The following is a 17,222-nucleotide window of genomic DNA, read 5'->3' on the forward strand; positions in this document are numbered from 1 at the left end:
ACGGATTGGCTGAGGGAGGCATGGGGCGGAGCTATGGCCTCACCATTGAGGTTTGAGGAGCCGGTGGGGCGGGACTCCGCGGAAACCGGAAGTGTCTTGTGACGGGCACCAGGAGCAGTTCCGGTGAGTCCGGGGGAGGGGTTCCCGCCGGGTTGGGGGGAGTCGGGGATCGGGAACTGGAGCCCTCGGAGTGTGGGCGGTCTCGGAGCGAGCCTTACACTCTCTGCCCTGCAGATGACTGTTCACAACCTGTACCTGTTTGACCGGAATGGAGTGTGCCTTCATTACAGCGAGTGGCACCGCAAGAAGCAAGCGGGGATCCCCAAAGAGGAGGTGACGAGAGGCCCCGCGCAATCCGGGTGACCTCGCATCTCCAAACGCACATAGTCTCAGCCCAGCCCTTCCTCTCCAAACCCCATCTGGTTCCCACCCCTATCCCGTCTCCTTCAACAACCGAGAGCTAACTCTGTCCTTCTCCCTCCAGGAGTACAAGCTGATGTATGGGATGCTTTTCTCTATCCGCTCCTTTGTCAGCAAGATGTCCCCGCTAGACATGTATGCTGTCAGAGGGGATGCTGAGGGAAGGAGGGCTAGCCTTGGGAATTTGGGGGGCGGGGGAGATTTTGTGGAGTGGAAGAGACATTGGCCCCCAGGAGAGGGGAAGGAGACAGAGGGAGAGGGGAGGGAGAGAAAGAGGCTGAGTCTGGACCCAGAGCTGGTCTGAGAGGCAGGGGGGAAGATCTGAAGGTAGAGAGGTTGGGTGGGGGGGCTAAATTGAGGAGTGAAGGTGGGAGGTGTCTTTACTAAATCAGCCTGCTATGAACAATGATGTTTAGGGAGTCGACCTAGACAGGATCAGAAGTATCTCTTGGTAGAGATTATGCTCCCACTCCTTAACGTCCTCCCATCTCTGCAGGAAGGATGGCTTCCTGGCCTTCCAAACTAGCCGTTACAAGCTCCATTACTACGAGACGCCCACTGGGATCAAGGTTGTCATGAATACTGACTTGGGCGTTGGACCCATCCGGGATGTGCTGCATCATATCTACAGTGCGGTCAGTGCCAGCCCCGGGGACCCTTCCCTCCTCTAAAGCTCCTCAACAGCCATGGCCACTTAGTTAAGCCTCAAGATTCCTTGAGCTTCCCTGCCCTAACCTTACTGTGCTGTAGCTCTGTTGAAGTCAAGAGTTTTCTCAAGACTCTTTAGGTCCTGAAACACTTTCTTCTCCGGGAGGCTTGCGTCCCAGCCCTCAGTGCTTGTGCATTCGCACAGCCCTGAGATCCCATTAGGTTTTGGGGTTGGAAACAAGAAGGATCTGAAGCCTGGCTCTAACATCCTTCCCCTCCATAGCTATATGTGGAGCTGGTGGTGAAGAACCCCCTGTGCCCACTGGGCCAAACTGTGCAAAGTGAGCTCTTCCGGTCCCGGCTGGACTCCTACGTCCGCTCTCTGCCTTTCTTCTCTGCCCGCGCTGGCTGAAGGAAGCACCCTACCTCACCCCCCAGGAGAATCCCTATCTTCCTGGGCCCCTTCCTAACCTGTTTTATATGAAGGTCCCACTGTGTGCCCCTCTACCACCTGCTGTTCCACAACAGCCCTCCCAGGGCAACAGTGTAAAGCCTGCCCTCGTGCCCTCCTGGTCCAAGGAAGGAAGCCTCCAGGAATCCCTACACCTCCAAACCAGGCCCTCTCCAGTTTTATCCCCTACCTGATGCTGCAAACGTACAGAATAAATTTTTTGTCACCCTCTGCAGCCTAAGCGTGTCAGTTTGTCGGTTTGGTTGGTCCGTCAGGGTCCTGCCCCACTCAGGAAGGCATGAACCAGGGTGGCCCCATACTGTGAGCCTGTAAAGAGGCTTTGTCCATGGGCATCTCAACAATGACAGATCTCACTCCACTCACAATGGGCTTACGTCCATCATGAGTTGAAAATATAAGTCAAGGATGCTTTTAATTCACCTCCTCTAGCAAACATCATAGCTTAGCCTGGCCTATCTTAAATGTGTTCAGAATACTTACATTAGTCCACGGTTGGGCAAAATCATCTAATATAAAGCCCATTTTACAATAAAGTGTTGAATATGTCATGTGATTTATTGAATACTGTACTGAGAGTCAAACAACGACAACAGTATGGTTGTTAAGTGTATGGATGGTTTACACTTGGGATCCAGGGGCCGAGTGGGTCCAAGACTCTCCCTGCCACTGCCCAGCATCAGGAGGTATCATGCAATATATTATCAGCCCAGGAAAAGGTCAAAGCTCAAAGCACAGTTTTACTGAATGTTTGTTGCTTTGGGGCACCATCAAAAAGATAAAAAAAAAAAAAAATTGTAAGTCAAACCATAACTAGGGACCGTCTGCACTGACAATTTGGGGGCAGGGGGAGCTGTCCTGCGTTTTGTCCTGGCCCTCACTCAAGCTGCTGATAGCACAGCTCCACCCTCCCCCCCCAGTCCTAGTCACGACAGTCAAAAATGTCGCCAAACCTTGCCTCGTGACCCCTAGGGGACAAAATCATCCCCCACCTGAAAACCACGTTGCTGGAGGAAGACGGACCTGCTGGGGGTCCCAGCGGGTATGATAACCACCCTCCCGGGTTCCGTCCTCCCGGCTTCTCGGTGCACACAGAATATCCATACTGCGGAGCTTTCGAAGGCGGAGCTTATGCAGATGAGCGGCGGGTTTGGCTGGGAGGCGGGCGGTTTTATTCAGATGAGGGGGCGGTGTCTGCATGTTGATTATTTGGGCCCGCTGCCGACGCTGCTGGGAGCCTAGCGGTTCCGCTGCGGTTTGGGCTGAGGTGGCATCTCTCTTCCACCACCGCCCCTAGTCCCTAGGTCCCTATCTCCGAGGACTGCCCTCGACCTTTACCCTCACCCATTTCCCCTCCTCCTCTCCGCTCCAGGGACCCCGTATCCGAATATCTGCCCTCGTGCCACCTCCCGCAGCAAACCCCGCGACCTCCAGCAACCCGCCCCCGCGGGCCCGATCCTGCCTGGCGGATCCTGCCTTCCCGCTCTCCCAGGACTCGCGCCACTACACCCCCCGCCGTCCGCGCCCGGGCTTCCCGGTTCCCAACTCCTCCCGCCCCCTCGGAGCCCCCTCCCCCGCCCCGGCCAGCTGGCATGCAGGTGTCTATTGCGTGTACCGAGCAGAACCTTCGCAGCCGGAGCAGTGAGGACCGTCTGTGTGGACCCCGGCCGGGCCCCGGGGGCGGTAATGGCGGGCCGGTCGGCGGGGGGCATGGGAATCCTCCGGGGGGAGGAGGGTCGGGCCCCAAGGCCCGGGCCGCACTGGTCCCCCGACCCCCAGCGCCCGCTGGGGCCCTCCGAGAGAGCACCGGCAGAGGCACTGGCATGAAATACAGGTATGGGGGTGGCCGAGCAGCCCACCCCATCTGCTCCCCTTTCCTAACCACTTAGGCTTCCTGGGATGCCGCTAGGACCCCCTCAGTCTTCGCTAAGAAGGTCCCACCCAGCTCATTCCATCTCTTCCTCCCATCACCGGGGCGCTCCCTTACTTAGTCCTTCTCTTTGTCTCTGACGATACCCCTGACTAGGAGAAAATTAACTTTACCAAGGTTGACCCGTCCTGTCAGAGCCAGGTGATGATCCTGAGCTTGTCTCCTTATCCCCAGGAGGGCCAGGGATGCAGGAATCTCCAGGCTGGGCCCCCTCTGGGATGGCGTGTCCTTGGGTAGATGTCCTGGGAAGGGGGTGGGGTAGGAAACAGCTTCTCACTCTGGCCCTCTCAGGATGCCTGACCCAGATACTGCCCTCACCTGCCCCAAGGGCCGGGTATCCTGCAACCTTTCTTGGTGGGGAGGGCACTGGGGCTCTTGGAAGTGTGGACCACATTTCTCAGCCCCATGCTGAGGACAGACGGGGTCCTGGTGGAGAAAGTAGATGGGATTGTAGCGGACTTTCTCAGAGAACTGCTGGGCTCTCAGAACTTGCATAGGGGAAGAAGGGAGGGGCTCCTGCCTGGTAGTGAGCAGAGGTCGCTCATCTGATCTCCTCCACGTGTTGGCTCTGATTGAGAAGCTAAGCCAACGACCTGGGTGAGGCGGCCTTAGGAGGAGGGGGCTGTCTGGGTGAGAGGCAGACACCACAAGCCCACAGGAGTGGAGGGAGCCAACGGAGGAAGAGGGACAACTGGCCTTTCCTGTCACACTCCCCACCCAGGTGTCCTACCTGTGTTTGGGGGGCCCATGCACCTACCCTGCCCAAGGACCCCTGCCTGCCTGAGTGCCTGAGCCTCACTTGGTTTACCCCTTTGCACCGTAGTGTCTGCCCCTCAGTATAGCCCTCTTTATCTGCGGGTCTGTTTCCACAAACTCATCCCCATCAGCCTGTCACGTTCCTCCCAGCCCCAAACTGCACACATCCCAGAGATGACGCAAACACAGACGAGATCCCACCAGGAGAAACACAAACCAGGAAGCAAGAGAGGCTCCGGATGTTGTCTCTAGAGTCATTTACTCGTTCACTTACGCTCCAGGCGGAGCCCTGCCCAGCTCGGTGGGCCCACTGGGCCTAGTTCTTTGGACTGAGCTACCTGAGGGCTTCTGATTCTGGAAGGAGAGGAGCTGGGGGCTGATGGTCTCTGTCCTTAATGGAGGCTCCACCCCTTCCTGCTGCTTCTGTATCCTGCAGGAACCTAGGCAAGTCTGGTCTGCGGGTGTCCTGTCTTGGCCTAGGTGAGTCAGACAGCAGAGGAATGATGGGAGGGGGCATTCGTGCCTTGCCGCCCACTGTGGTCCCATGCCTGGCTTCTCTCTCGCAGGCACCTGGGTCACGTTTGGTTCTCAAATATCGGATGAGGTATGAGTGATGGGCCCTAGAAGCAGGGTGAGGAGGTGGGAGGGGACCAGAGAAGAGGGGAGTGGACTTGGAGAGAGGTTTGGACGACAAGCATGGGGAATGGTGGGCCCGAGGCTGGAGGCTGGGGCTGGGGCAGAGGAGCAGTGGGGCTGGGCACAGAGGGAGCTCTATGAGGGCCACAGCCGTTGACCTTCATCTCTTTCTGTCACCTCCCTAGACGGCAGAGGACGTGCTGACAGTGGCCTATGAGCACGGTGTAAACCTGTTTGACACGGCTGAAGTCTACGCAGCGGGGAAGTAAGGACTGGGGTAAAGGAGCCAAGTGAGAACATCGGGGGCTTCTTATTTCCCTCTAGGGAACCCTGGGAACTCCATGAACACTAAGTTCCAATCTTCCAGCCAATGGGCTCCCGATGCACTATGGGAATTGTAGTCTCAACATTAGTCCCTCTTCAGTGTAGAGCACAGAGGGTGTCCTGGACAGTCCAAATAAAATAAAGCCAACACGTACCCATGGCTTCACGCTGGGTCCTGTCAAACCTAGCCAAAACCTAGGAAGACCTTCCCCCACGTCTTCTCCCATCTGCCACACTTTGCTGCTCATCTTCAAGACTTGGCCAGATGTCAGCTCCTCCAAAAAGCCTTTGCCCAGCTCCCCAAATTGGTCAGCACCCACCTCGGCTCCCAAAGCACTTATACTGGCTTCTGACCCATCAGCTGTCAGTTACTGGTTTATGTAGCCGTGTTTGCTGCTCAACTGGGAAGCTCCTCCTTCCATGGAACTTGTCCAAGTCACCTATGTCCCTACGCAGAGCCTAGCCCAGAGCAGGCACCGCTCGTGGGATGACAACATGCCCTCCCAAAACTCACGGTCAAAATGGTCAAGCAAACCGAAAACACAGGGAGAGATGAGAGGTTAAGTAACAGGGAAACTTCGGTAACCATCAGATGTAACAAATTAAGACCTGTCACAGGCTAGTGCATAATTAAGTGCCAAAGGATTGAGCCAGTAGGAGCTATGGAAGGTGACAGGAAGGGCTGAGCACAGACCAGCAATCAGAGAACATTTTCAGTAAAATGAATCAGAATCCAAGCTGAGCTTTGGAAGATGGGATTTTGCAGAGACTCAAAGAAGGGGGAGGGCAATGCAGATGGTGGGAACAGACAACAAGGTGTCCTCCCCGCTTCCCTAGGCTGTCCCTGTCCCCTCACATTCTATCCCTTCGACACCTGGAACAGAGCTTGGCAACAGTTGATGCACAGCTGATTCTTGCTGAATGAATGAAAAGTACATGACCACATCCCAAGTGCTGGGAGCCCTTCTTATTTTGTCCACGATGGGGTTGACAGCCTAATGAGCTCGTGGTCTATGGTCTGCTTTACCAGAAAGGAAATGGGTAGAAGGGAAAAGTGGGGGGGAGGGGAAGGAACTGAGCCATCTTGGAAAGGTCGGTGTTTCTGACATGATCTTCCTTCCAGGGCTGAAAGAACCCTCGGGAACATCCTTAAGAGCAAAGGATGGAGGTGAGTCTGGGTTTGAGGGGCTGCCAGGGAAGTGCTCATCCCAAATCCCTTTTCTTGCTTCTTTCTTTTTGTCTTTTTCCAGGAGATCAAGCTATGTCATCACCACCAAGATTTTTTGGGGAGGACAGTAAGTGGCTGCCACACTCTATTTGGGGAGAGCTATAGAAAATGTGTGAAGAGAGGTGGGGTTTGGCCGTCACCCCAGATCCGCAGCCTGCCCCTGGGGGACCCGTGCAATCCAAGTCCCTCGGGGGTTTGGATGTCACCCCAGATCCGCAGCCTGCCCCTGGGGACCTGTGCAATCCCAGTCCCTCGTGGTGCCAGGCCATCTCTGCTCCTGTCTTTGTCACGCCTCATCTTTGACTTCCCTTTTCCTGCAGGGCAGAAACCGAGCGAGGCCTGAGCCGCAAACACATTATCGAGGGTGAGAGTTCGGGGCTGGGAAGAGCGGCTGCATACAGAAGCCAGAAGAGTTGGGAACGTTCTCTGAAACTTTGAGTTGGAGGCTGTGCATGGGGAGCTGGGAGTTAGGCGGCTGTGGCAAGAGGGTAATGTCTGAATCCTGAGCAAAGGGAGGCTGAAGCACTTACCTTCCCCCCCACCCTACCCCCGCCCCTGCCCCAGGCTTGCAAGGATCCCTGGAGCGCCTCCAGTTGGGATACGTGGACATCGTCTTCGCCAACCGCTCAGACCCCAACAGTCCCATGGAGGGTAAAAGCAGAACCCCCACCCCAACCATCCTTCAAAATAGCACTTCCTCAAACTCTCAGCAGGAAGCCAGCCTCTGCTCAGGAGGCCTCCCAAGCTCCACGGTGGGGGGCTCAGACCCCCGCTCTTGGGCAGGGAGGGAGGTGAACAGCAGATCCCCATCTCTCTGATTAAATAGAGATGCCCAGGGTCTTGGTGGGGCCAGCCAAGGTGCACAGATCTGGAGCCCTAGATGCCAGGGGCCTGACAGGGAGGTTCTCTCTCTCCCGTGTGCCTAGAGATTGTGCGAGCCATGACCTATGTCATTAACCAGGGCCTGGCCCTCTATTGGGGGACATCCCGGTGGGGAGCTGCGGAAATCATGGTGAGTGTGCCACCCCACTTCCCCCTTTCACATGGCCACCCCAAAACCCACTCTACTGGAGGAGGGGCAGTGGAAGAGAGTGGGGAAGAGTGCTCTGACCCCCATCTCTTCCCTGCCCCAACCCAGGAGGCCTACTCCATGGCTAGACAGTTCAATCTGATCCCCCCAGTGTGTGAGCAAGCTGAGCACCACCTGTTCCAGAGGGAGAAGGTGGAGACGCAGCTGCCGGAGCTCTACCACAAAATTGGTTCGCAGCCCCCCACCCTACCTTTCCCTGGGCCTATCCATCACCTAGGTCCCTGTCCCCACATCCAATCCTCTTGCCCTTAGGTGTTGGATCAGTCACTTGGTCCCCTCTGGCTTGTGGCCTCATCACTAGCAAGTATGATGGGCGAGTCCCAGATACCTGCAGGGCCACTGTCAAGGTGAGATCTAGGGGCTCGGGATGGCAGGACTGGGCCATCTGGGCCGCTCCGGATGGTGCTCATTCTCCTTGGCCTCCAGGGCTACCAGTGGCTCAAGGACAAGGTGCAGAGTGAGGGTGGCAAGAAGCAGCAACAAGCCAAAGTCATGGACCTTCTTCCCATCGCTCACCAGCTGGGCTGCACAGTGGCCCAGCTGGCTATTGGTGAGACACCACCAGCCCTGGGACCTGCGAGTGGGGGGGCCTCACCTCCTGCCAAGACACCCCCAAAACCAAGACTGGTTTGCCCCTAGGGAGGACCTCTTCCTCAGAGACACTCCTCAAGTGTGGGTGCTGAACGGTGGCTGTTGCCATCAGTTCTCTTTCTTCTCTCCTCTGGCCCCAGCATGGTGTCTCCGCAGCGAGGGTGTCAGCTCAGTCCTCCTGGGGGTGTCAAGTGCAGAGCAGCTGATGGAACACCTGGGAGCCCTGCAGGTGAGCTGGGGACTCAGAGGCGGAGCCCATCTCTGTCCCCTTCCCCGGAAGTCATGTCCTCGCTGTCCACTCCGGAATGGGCTGGGGAGGTCAGTCACTACAAAGGCCTCTCCCTCCGCAGAGGACAGGTCCGGGGCCACAAGGCAAGGTTCTTTTCCCGCCACCTGGCCCCGCGGCGCTGCTCCCCAAACCTCCCTGCCCCTGCCTCGCACACCCCTAGCCCTTCTTCGGGGAGCCAGCACGTGCCCGCACCCCACTGCCTTCCTCTCCAGGTTCTGAGCCAGCTGACCCCGCAGACGGTGATGGAGATAGACGGGCTCCTGGGGAACAAGCCGCATTCCAAGAAGTAGTCGGTCGAGGGCGCAGGCACCCGCACCGGGGCCGCCGCACCCGCCGAGGACCGCCTCCCGCCGCTGCCTCCCGCCCCGGATCCCTCCACGCCGCGGCCGCTGCCAGGAAGGCCCCGCCCCCGAACGAGTCCCAGCTTCGAGTAGCGATGCGCATGAACAAAGCCATATCCTTCCGCAAGTGGGGCTCGAGAGGGAAAGTAGTGCGCCGCCCTCCTCGATGCGCTCCGCCGGGCCCTCTTGCTAATCCCGGGCATGAACCACCGGGCCGTCCCCTCTCTGCCCCCTTGGTTTCGCTCCCTTCTCTTCTTCCCCTAATCGCCGAGACCCAGGGGAAAACAAAAAAACAGGGCAGATCCAGGAAACATGCCAATTACCTCAAAAGTGGCCCTGGAGCTGTCATCGAGGGGTAATAACCTAAGAAGCGAGTCGCGACTCCCGCTGGGACAAAGGAACCGGGGCTCTTGCGTTACTCGGTACAAAGGAAGCCAGGCTGGTCCTGGCGGGAAGTAAATGCTGATCGTTGAGGACCCTGCCTCCCAGCGGAGGTGGGGGGGGGGCGCTTAAATTGAGCACGAGTGTCAGTACTTTGTTCTTGCAAAGAAGAGGGGCGGTGGGGAGGAGGAGATGTGCAGTGACAGCCCTGACGCAGGTAAAGGGAAGTGTGCTGGCAAAGCAGTGGGGATGGCCCTGGGGAAAAGTTGGGCTGTGCTTTGCAGGACATGGTGACAGCCTTTGGGTCACAGCGGAGACCTGGGGCTAGGATGGTCATGTCTGGGGAGAGACTTTCTAGCCTGTAGCAGGATTTCCTACCTAGCAGTGGAGGACTGCAGTCTTCCTCCTGGCAATAATCTTAAAGCAATAATGCTGGCCTTTCTTCTGTAAGACTTTTCCCAGGGAACTGTAAATAAAATCTCAGCTTGGCCCTCACTGCTGGTGTCTGAAATTGCAGGGTTGGGAGGGTAGGACCTCTGTCTCTGATGACCAGCCCTTGTCTAGCTCCCTGCCATTAGCTACAGCGGGAGCTTTCTCTCTGCGGACCAAGGCATCATGCTGCTAGTCACTGCCAGCCACTGCCCTCGCTGAGGACCCAGGTCCCGCATACCCCAGTCCCTGGTCCCCAGCTTTCTTCCTTCCTGGAGTCACCACACCCCTCAGAGCCCAGAGATCTGGCTTCATAGTTTTGCTGCTCCTCCCTCTGACACCCTTGTCTTTGTTTTGTTTAAAGTTGCATTAGCCACCCTTCTCGTCCTATACTTCTCATCTCCCTTCTGATACCCACACAAATGCTGAGGAACTCTCTGGAACTCTTTCGTTGTGGCTGAATGAGAGGGGCTGAGCTGAGGTTGGAGCGTTGGGATTTGGTGAGGGAGAGGTAAGATGAAAACTGGCCTATGGTGGAGATGACATGGAGGGAGGGAATTATCATAAAGGAAAAAGGGAAACTAGTGAAAAATCAGCTTTCAGGGCGGCAGAAAAGCAGACTCCAATGCGATCATGTCAGAAACGACCCTTAGTCTTCCCCCAAAGGACTCTGATTTCCCTGGGACACAAAGTGGGTGGAAAGTTACACCCCTTAGAGATCACAAGACAGGAGAGGATGCTCTCTGCCTTCCTTAAATTACAACCTCCCCATCTCCCTTCTACCCATCCTCACCCCTTCCTCGATCCTGAAGCTGAGAGAGCAGCATAAAACCAATTTCCAAAAAGAGAAAAGTCAGCAGCCTGCGATTTGCTGGCTAGCAACCAACCAGATCAACTAATGAATACTTACATCCACTCCTAACATCTCCCACTCATTTTGGAAGACTGTGGAGGAAACAACCAGGCACAATGGATGACTAAACCATGATTAGTTATTCTGTAATAAACATACAAGAATTCATAAATTCAAAATAGTATTCTCCTTAAATGGTTACTTTGGAGGACTCCTCTTTCATTTCAATAGAAATGTCTCCCCCCTTGCTCAAAACATTAAAAAAAAAAAAAGTCCTTTTAGGAATTACCTTCAGGGGCTGTTTGGAAAGTCCTCATAAGAGACCTTCCTTCATCCATCGTCACACATTTACCGTATTTGTCATCGACTTCATTCATTAACTTAACAAGTATTTAGCTACTGAGTCCCACTATGATACAGGGATACAGTGGTGAGCAAAACCAGACTCATAACACCTTTGCGGAGTTTATGGATGGGAGAAAGCAACGAATAGCCAGCAAACAAACACAAGTTGTCCAAAGTCCAGAGGCAGGTGTGGGCCACTTCCAGAGTCTACAGTGGCATCTGACAAGGTGAGGCCGTGCTCAGCGGTGAAGGGTCAGCAGGTGAAAGCAAGAGGGCTAGGATAAGCATGCAGAAGGGAACATGCACGCCAAAGGTCTCCAGAGCTAGAGGGTGCCAAGAGCGGATGGAAGCAGAATGGGAGACTTGGGTAGTTCAGAACATACAAGACCACATCGGGCACTTTGGAATATTTTCTTCATCCTAAGGGCACCAGGAAGCTGTTCCTATCGGTTATTCAGTGATACATACAAATCACCCCTCCCCCAAATTTAGTGGCCAGAGACAACTTTTTAAAACTTTATTTTTCCCCCCATTATTCTGTGGTTTGGCTGGGCCCTCTGCTCTTTGCACCTGGGCTCACTCGTGTGGCTGGACTGAGCTGGCAGGTCAGCTGTGTGAGAACATCAGCTGGCCTCATTGCTACATCTGGCCATTGGCTGGGACGTCTCAGCTCTCCATGCAGCCTCATCTGCTAGTAAATTTCCTTACATAACAGACTCAGGGCTGGGATCCCAAGGGATGAAGGCAGAAGCTGCAAGGCCTCCAATGGACTGTGCCCCAGAACTCACACAACATCGCTTCTGCCATATTCTGTTAGTCACAGGAAGTCATGAGCTGAGCCCAGATTCCAGGGATAGGGAAACAGACCCCAATTTTTGCTGGGAGAAGCAGCAAAATCACATGGCATAGGAATTTGGGGCTACTGAACTGAACTATCACCACATTGAAAGATTCTAAACGGGAATGGAAATGATGTGTGGTAAGACCTGGTTAGGCTTCAGATCTGGAAAGGTCACTGGTGATCTTGGGAAGAGGGTCCTGCCAGGGTCTGAGCAAGAGATGATGGCAGCCTGGACCGGGGTGGTGTGCTGTGGGTGGAGAAAAGTTGGCAGAGCAAGGAGACATTTAGGAGGCAAAATGAACAGGGCTTGCTGAGAAGTTGGTAAAGGAAGGTGACAGCAGCGGGGAGGAGGTGGTTAAGGATGACACTTTGGTTTCTGGAGCTGGGTAAAGAAAGACGTGGGAAGCACTAGAGGAAGTGAGGACTTGGGACAGAGAGATCATCACTTTGGGTTTCTGAAGACAAGCAAGAAAGGAAGGTCTGGAACTTAGAGAGGCTCTGACTGTCAAAACATTTTGGGTAGAACATTTATATAACACATCTACCCTAAAAGTTTAAGATGTAATCCTCTACCAAAGATATCAAAAGATGCAGGGTGCCTGAGTGGCGCAGTTGGTTAAGGGTCTGTCTTTGGCTCAGGTCATAGTCTCATGTTTCAAGGTCAAGGGATCAAGCCCTGAGTCAGGCTCCCTGCTCAGTGGGGAGTCTCCGTCTCCCTCTGCTCCTCCCCCTGCTCATTCTCTCTCTCTCCCTCTCAAATAAATAATCTTAAAATAAGTAAATACAAGATCTGAGGAGACCTCTGAACAACATCCCAAAGAGAAGTTGCCAAAGAGTTTGGTTGGCATAAGAGCATCGTTGGCATAAGTCGATAGCTTCCCCCACGTGACCGTGAAGAAATTACAACTCAGAAGTTCTGAACTATTTGCTAGCAGATAATGGTATACCTCCTTGCAAGAGAGTGTCTGTCAGGTCTGTGGCAATCTAGTTAAAGAACAAAACCAGCTCCCACTGCTTGTTAAAGCCAGTCCATACCATGTGCGTAGAGAAGCCCACCTTGTACTGACCGAGAGATGGGTGTTGCCAACATTGGGTACTGAGAAAACGCAATGTACACTGGGGGCACAGGATAAAAGCAGGGAGCACGCTCTGTTTTCTGTGGGCCAGGCCCTGTTCTAAGCACTTTGCTCATTCAATACCATTAATACCCACACTGTCCAGATGAGGAAACCAACCGGCCCAGAGAAGTTAGGTCACTTGCTTGGGCTGTCACAACCCCCGATGCTGGAGGCTAGAATCTGTCCTCAAGCCAGCCGGCCATAGAATCTGCCCTACTATCTTCACAACAGAACCTGGGCGGCAGGTCCGGGAGAGGAGGGTGGGGAGGCAGTCGGAGGTGGGCGTGGTACCACGAGGCAGCGTAGGCTGTGTGTTATGTCCTGTTTACTCGTGGGGCAAATCACACCCTGAGTCAGAGCTCAAACTGGGCTGCTTTGCTGAAACCATCATGGTGTGTGGGTGTCCAGGCCTGGCTACTCCGGAAGGAAAGGATTCCCAGCATTCCTGGGAGGAGGCCCATCTAGGATCCTGCATCCAGGTGTCTACGTAGACTGAGATGTCAGCTGAGAGGCGAGCAGTTTGAGAATGAGTCTGGGAAGTTGGCCTTACGAGAAGCCAAGGAGGGCGCGTATAATACAGCAAGTTGAGGGCTGCCTCCGTGCCAGTGTCCAGGAGCCCATGAAGATGGGCAGAACAGGCAGTGCCATCGGCTCTGATGGCCTGTCTGGGTGGGGCTGTGAATGGAGAGGGCGCAACTAAACCAGCAGGCCAGGCGGGCTGAGGGGACCTGACCGGTGGGCGGCCGAGGACTGGGGTGCTGCCGGGTCCTGGAGATTTGCACACAGACTGGGGGAGCGCCAGCTTGGTGTTCGGGGGCAAAGGAAGGCGCGGAGGGCGGGAGGGGCGGCGCGCCCCCCACCGTCCTCCGCCGCGCAGCTGGGAGCTGCTGATGCGGCTCAGCAGTTGCTGGCATCCCCGGCTTCGTGCCTCCGCCGCCCCCGCGCGTGCCGCGGCTGGGAGCGACCAGCCGGCGGCGTGACGCCTCGCGGGGCGGGGCGGGCTCTCGCTATTAAAAGGGGCGGGAGGCGGCGGCGCCCGCCCCAGGAGCCGACCCGGGCGCGAGGAGGGCCGGCTCGTTGCGTCGGCCGAGCCCGCGGCGGGTACCATGCAGCTCCTGGTGAGGGTGCCGTCCGTCCCGGAGCGGGGCGAGCTGGACTGCGCCATCTGCTACCGGCCCTTCAACCTCGCTGGCCGCGAGCCCCGCCGCCTGCCCGGGACGGCGCGCGCCCGCTGCGGCCACACGCTCTGCACCGCCTGCCTGCGCGAGCTGGCGGCGCGCGGCGACGGCGGCGGGGCGGCCGCGCGCGTGGTGCGCCTGCGCCGCGTCGTCACGTGCCCCTTCTGCCGCGCGCCCACGCCGCTCCCGCGCGGCGGGGTAGTGGAGGTCTCAGTGGACCCAGACTTGTGGTCGCGGCTGGAGGACAGAGCGCGGGCGGAGCGCAAGCCGGATGAGGCGGGCGGCCCGGTCCCGGGAGGCGGCGACGCCGAGGACGAAGACCAGAGAGAGGAGGGGGTGTTACCCAGGAGCGCGGGCTGGCGCGCGCTCCGGCGGCTGGTGGAGCGGGTGCTGGCGCCCGCGCGCCGCTGGCGGCGGCCGCTGCCTAGCAACGGTGAGGGGCCGCGGGGGGAGGCGCCGGGCTGGGGGGGGGGTGGGGGGCGCGTGTGGAGGCGTCCGGGATCGCCGCGGGAGGCTGCGGGGGTCGGAGGGTGAGGTGCGGCCGCCGGGGCGGAGTGGGTGTGCCCGGGGTCACGGGGGAGTCTCGGGGGGCTGGTGTTGGGGGCACCCTGGGAGGCGACTGGGTGGGGGGATCTCCGGGGACAGGTGAGTGGACTCCCGGGAAGGCGGGGTGGGGGGATGCCCGGGAACGCCGGGGGAGGCTGCGGGGGCCGGTGAGGGGGCACCGGGGGAGATGGCGGGGTTAGGGGGCTCCCGGGATGGCCTTGGGAAGCTGGGGGGGCTGGAGGGTGAGTGGGTCTGTCGGGGGGGCTGCGGGGGGCTGCGGGCGCCGGGGGCGGCGTGTAACAGGGGTGGCCGGGCACCAGGAATCGTCCCGGGGAGGCTGCCGGGGTTGGGGTGGGGGCGCCCGGGATCGCCAGCCCGGCCGCACCCTCCCGCTGACACTGACCCTCCCCGTTTCCCCCAGTGCTGTACTGTCCGGAGATTAAGGACTTGGCTCGCATGAGCCCCTGCACGCTGTGACCGCGGCGGAAGGAAGGTGGTCGCTGCATTCTCGAGGCGCGCTGGAGTGCAGGGTTGAGGCCAAGCCACCGCGCGCCCGTCCCGGGATTGGCTTTTGCAGGAGTTAAGCCTAGGGCAGGAGGGGCCGCCCTAGAATGGTCCCGGCAACGCGGTGTACTGACTGGGCCAGGCTCGCGTCCTCGGGGGAGAGGCCCCGGGATGGTGGAGACGGGTCCGCATTCTCGTGGGAAGGACAGAGAATGTGTCCTTAGCTGTGAATGGCTTTTGTCCAGGGCAGCTCTGGCCATTTGGAACAATTGGGCCCATTCTAGCAATTCTGTGTCAGTGGTTTTAAATTTTTTTTAAAAAGCTAGGGCGAAGAGGTCGATTTTTGTGTCCTGTTACTGTCACTTCTATGGCATGTTAGCTGAGAAAGAATATTTTTCCCCCCCAGGGCTGGTATGCTCATCTGCCCAGAATGGTAGTGTGTTCCTAAAATTATTGAGATGCCTCTGTGCCTCGCTTCATTTCAGTCTCTCTTCAGCCTGTGAGGGCAGGTATCAGGGTCCAAAGGGCATTCATCTGAGGCATCTAATTAGGGCCAACCAGGGATAGGAAAGCCGTTTGGTAAAGGCATCACATTTTAATCTTTTTTTTTTTTTTTTTAAGATTTTATTTATTTATGTATTTGTCAGAGAGAGAGCGCTCACAAGCAGGCAGGCAGAGAGAGAAGCAGGCTCCCTGCTGAGCAAGGAGCCCGATGTGGGACTTGATCCCGGACACTGAGACCATGACCGGAGCTGAAGGCGGTGGCCTAAGCAACTGAGCCACGCAGGCATCCCTCACATTTTAATCTTTTTGATTTATCTGTCATCTTTACAATCACATGGAGAATATGGTCACGACTGGAAAAAAGATGTGTATCCTACAATTAATTTTTTTTAATTTTTTAATTTTTTTTAAAGCAAGCACTTGAGGGGGCAGGAAGGACAGAAGGAGAGGGAAAGGCGCTCAGGCAGGCACTCCACTGAGCCCGGAGCCTGACCTGGGACTTGAGCTCATGATCCTGACTGACACGGTGACCGGAGCTGAAATCCAGAGTCTGAAGCTTAACCCACTCAGGCACCCCTTATCTTGCAGTTTTAAGCTTGTGCCCCATAATTGGACATCTCCTGTACCCGGTGCTTTCTATTTTTAAATCCTATAAATACCTTAGGAGAGTAGAGTAGAGTGCGGGAGCCACAGCCGCATCACTGGAATTACAAAATCTCCAGATTCCCCTTCAGACTGAGCCTTAACCAGAACCCCGGGCGATGTGTAGGCAGGTAAACATCGCAGCGGCACTGACTGCGGTCCTAGACTTGCTAGGACGTCCCCTTCTGTGGGGGCAATATTTGGAACAGTTGGTATAAAGGATAAAAATTTCACTGGAGGTTGTAAAGGGACGTTCTGTTACTGAAGAAGTCTGTGTGTGTGTAGTTTATTTATTATGTGACATTTTCCTGTGTTAAAAATGTGAATTTATGAAATATAAACTTCCATTTTTATAACCGTATCTTGGCATCTTCTTGTGCTCGAGTCCGCTTCTGTGTTCCCTCTTGGGGGAGGCCCTTCTCAGTGCTCCCCGGAGCGCAGCCCCCACCCTCTCAGGTCTTGTTCCAGAATGTCTGCCTTTGTTTGGCGGTGGGAGGGCAGAGAGAGCAGTGACTGCCCTGTCACTGGTGGCTGCCGACGTTCGGGGCAGGGAGCGGGTACTCAATACAGGTTTATTGCATTTAGCCTCAAAACCGAAGTGTCTGGTCCCAACCCAAGAAGCTGTGGGGGTAGTGAGCACGTGTCGGGAAGGTACTAGCAGTTCAAATCTACAAGGATGACCCGCCCCCCCAACTCTTTAAAAAGGGGGGGCTCTGCTGCAGACTCGGGGTTGTACCTGTGGAGCTGTACTGACCTCTGCTGACTCCTGGGGGAACTGGGCAACTGGAAAGCAAAAAGAGGCTCCAAAACGGATGAATGCGAGGATGAATGCGAGGCGGTTTAGATCCTGCCAGGCACCCTCTCGCTTCACCTCTGCCCAGTAAGCCCTGCCATGGCCCTGCTCTCGGCCTGAGGACCCCATAGGCGTCCTGGCGCTCACCCTCCATCTCTCCAGCGGGCTCTTCGTGTGGGGGATGGGGCCGGAGAAGGAGCCTCAGTTTCAGTTGATGATCCAAGGAAAAAAAAAAAATAGGAAGTCACGAGATCAAAAAAACCAGCAGAAGACGGGTGACACGGAACATGAGAAAGCAATACCGGGTCTTTGCTTACCCCTCCCCCCACCAGAGAGGTCCCGCACTCAAAAACAACAGAGCACACA

General features: G+C 56.4%; 3 protein-coding genes across 4 annotated transcripts; all 3 read left to right on the forward strand.

Annotated features, from left to right (window-relative positions):
* Window positions 1-13: 13 nt before the first annotated feature.
* On the forward strand, window positions 14-1,750 carry TRAPPC1 (trafficking protein particle complex subunit 1). The gene is made up of 5 exons (XM_059147931.1): window positions 14-123; window positions 235-333; window positions 485-555; window positions 917-1,055; window positions 1,352-1,750. The coding sequence occupies exons 2-5, from the start codon at window positions 235-237 to the stop codon at window positions 1,478-1,480; spliced, it is 438 nt and encodes a 145-aa protein (XP_059003914.1). The 5' UTR covers window positions 14-123; the 3' UTR covers window positions 1,481-1,750.
* A 1,195-nt stretch (window positions 1,751-2,945) lies between these two features.
* KCNAB3 (potassium voltage-gated channel subfamily A regulatory beta subunit 3) lies at window positions 2,946-9,598 on the forward strand. Of its 2 annotated transcripts, none has more exons than XM_059147928.1 (14): window positions 2,946-3,371; window positions 4,660-4,703; window positions 4,790-4,827; window positions 5,045-5,124; window positions 6,307-6,351; window positions 6,434-6,478; window positions 6,732-6,775; window positions 6,976-7,062; window positions 7,338-7,423; window positions 7,550-7,670; window positions 7,754-7,848; window positions 7,928-8,051; window positions 8,233-8,321; window positions 8,594-9,598. In XM_059147928.1, exons 1-14 carry the CDS (start codon window positions 3,130-3,132, stop codon window positions 8,669-8,671), a joined length of 1,218 nt encoding a protein of 405 aa, XP_059003911.1. In that variant the 5' UTR covers window positions 2,946-3,129; the 3' UTR covers window positions 8,672-9,598. The 2 variants fall into 2 exon arrangements, with proteins under 2 accessions (XP_059003911.1, XP_059003912.1); XM_059147929.1 differs by having other exon boundaries at window positions 3,262-3,371; window positions 4,505-4,703.
* Window positions 9,599-13,719: 4,121 nt separating this feature from the next.
* Window positions 13,720-16,424, forward strand: RNF227 (ring finger protein 227). Its single transcript, XM_059147223.1, has 2 exons — window positions 13,720-14,300; window positions 14,835-16,424. The coding sequence occupies exons 1-2, from the start codon at window positions 13,796-13,798 to the stop codon at window positions 14,888-14,890; spliced, it is 561 nt and encodes a 186-aa protein (XP_059003206.1). The 5' UTR covers window positions 13,720-13,795; the 3' UTR covers window positions 14,891-16,424.
* Window positions 16,425-17,222: the final 798 nt, after the last annotated feature.

This window comes from Mustela lutreola, chromosome 15, assembly GCF_030435805.1.
Source record: "Mustela lutreola isolate mMusLut2 chromosome 15, mMusLut2.pri, whole genome shotgun sequence".
In the NCBI taxonomy this organism is placed as follows: Eukaryota; Metazoa; Chordata; class Mammalia; order Carnivora; family Mustelidae; genus Mustela; species Mustela lutreola.

Coding starts and splice junctions, on each gene's coding strand:
- TRAPPC1 (XM_059147931.1), top strand. CDS start 235: ATGACTGTTCACAACCTGTACCTGTTTGACCGGAATGGAGTGTGCCTT. Junction 556..916: donor AAGATGTCCCCGCTAGACAT/GTATGCTGTCAG, acceptor CCATCTCTGCAG/GAAGGATGGCTTCCTGGCCT. Junction 1,056..1,351: donor TGCATCATATCTACAGTGCG/GTCAGTGCCAGC, acceptor TCCCCTCCATAG/CTATATGTGGAGCTGGTGGT.
- KCNAB3 (XM_059147928.1), top strand. CDS start 3,130: ATGCAGGTGTCTATTGCGTGTACCGAGCAGAACCTTCGCAGCCGGAGC. Junction 7,849..7,927: donor CCTGCAGGGCCACTGTCAAG/GTGAGATCTAGG, acceptor CTTGGCCTCCAG/GGCTACCAGTGGCTCAAGGA. Junction 8,322..8,593: donor AACACCTGGGAGCCCTGCAG/GTGAGCTGGGGA, acceptor CTTCCTCTCCAG/GTTCTGAGCCAGCTGACCCC.
- RNF227 (XM_059147223.1), top strand. CDS start 13,796: ATGCAGCTCCTGGTGAGGGTGCCGTCCGTCCCGGAGCGGGGCGAGCTG. Junction 14,301..14,834: donor GCGGCCGCTGCCTAGCAACG/GTGAGGGGCCGC, acceptor CGTTTCCCCCAG/TGCTGTACTGTCCGGAGATT.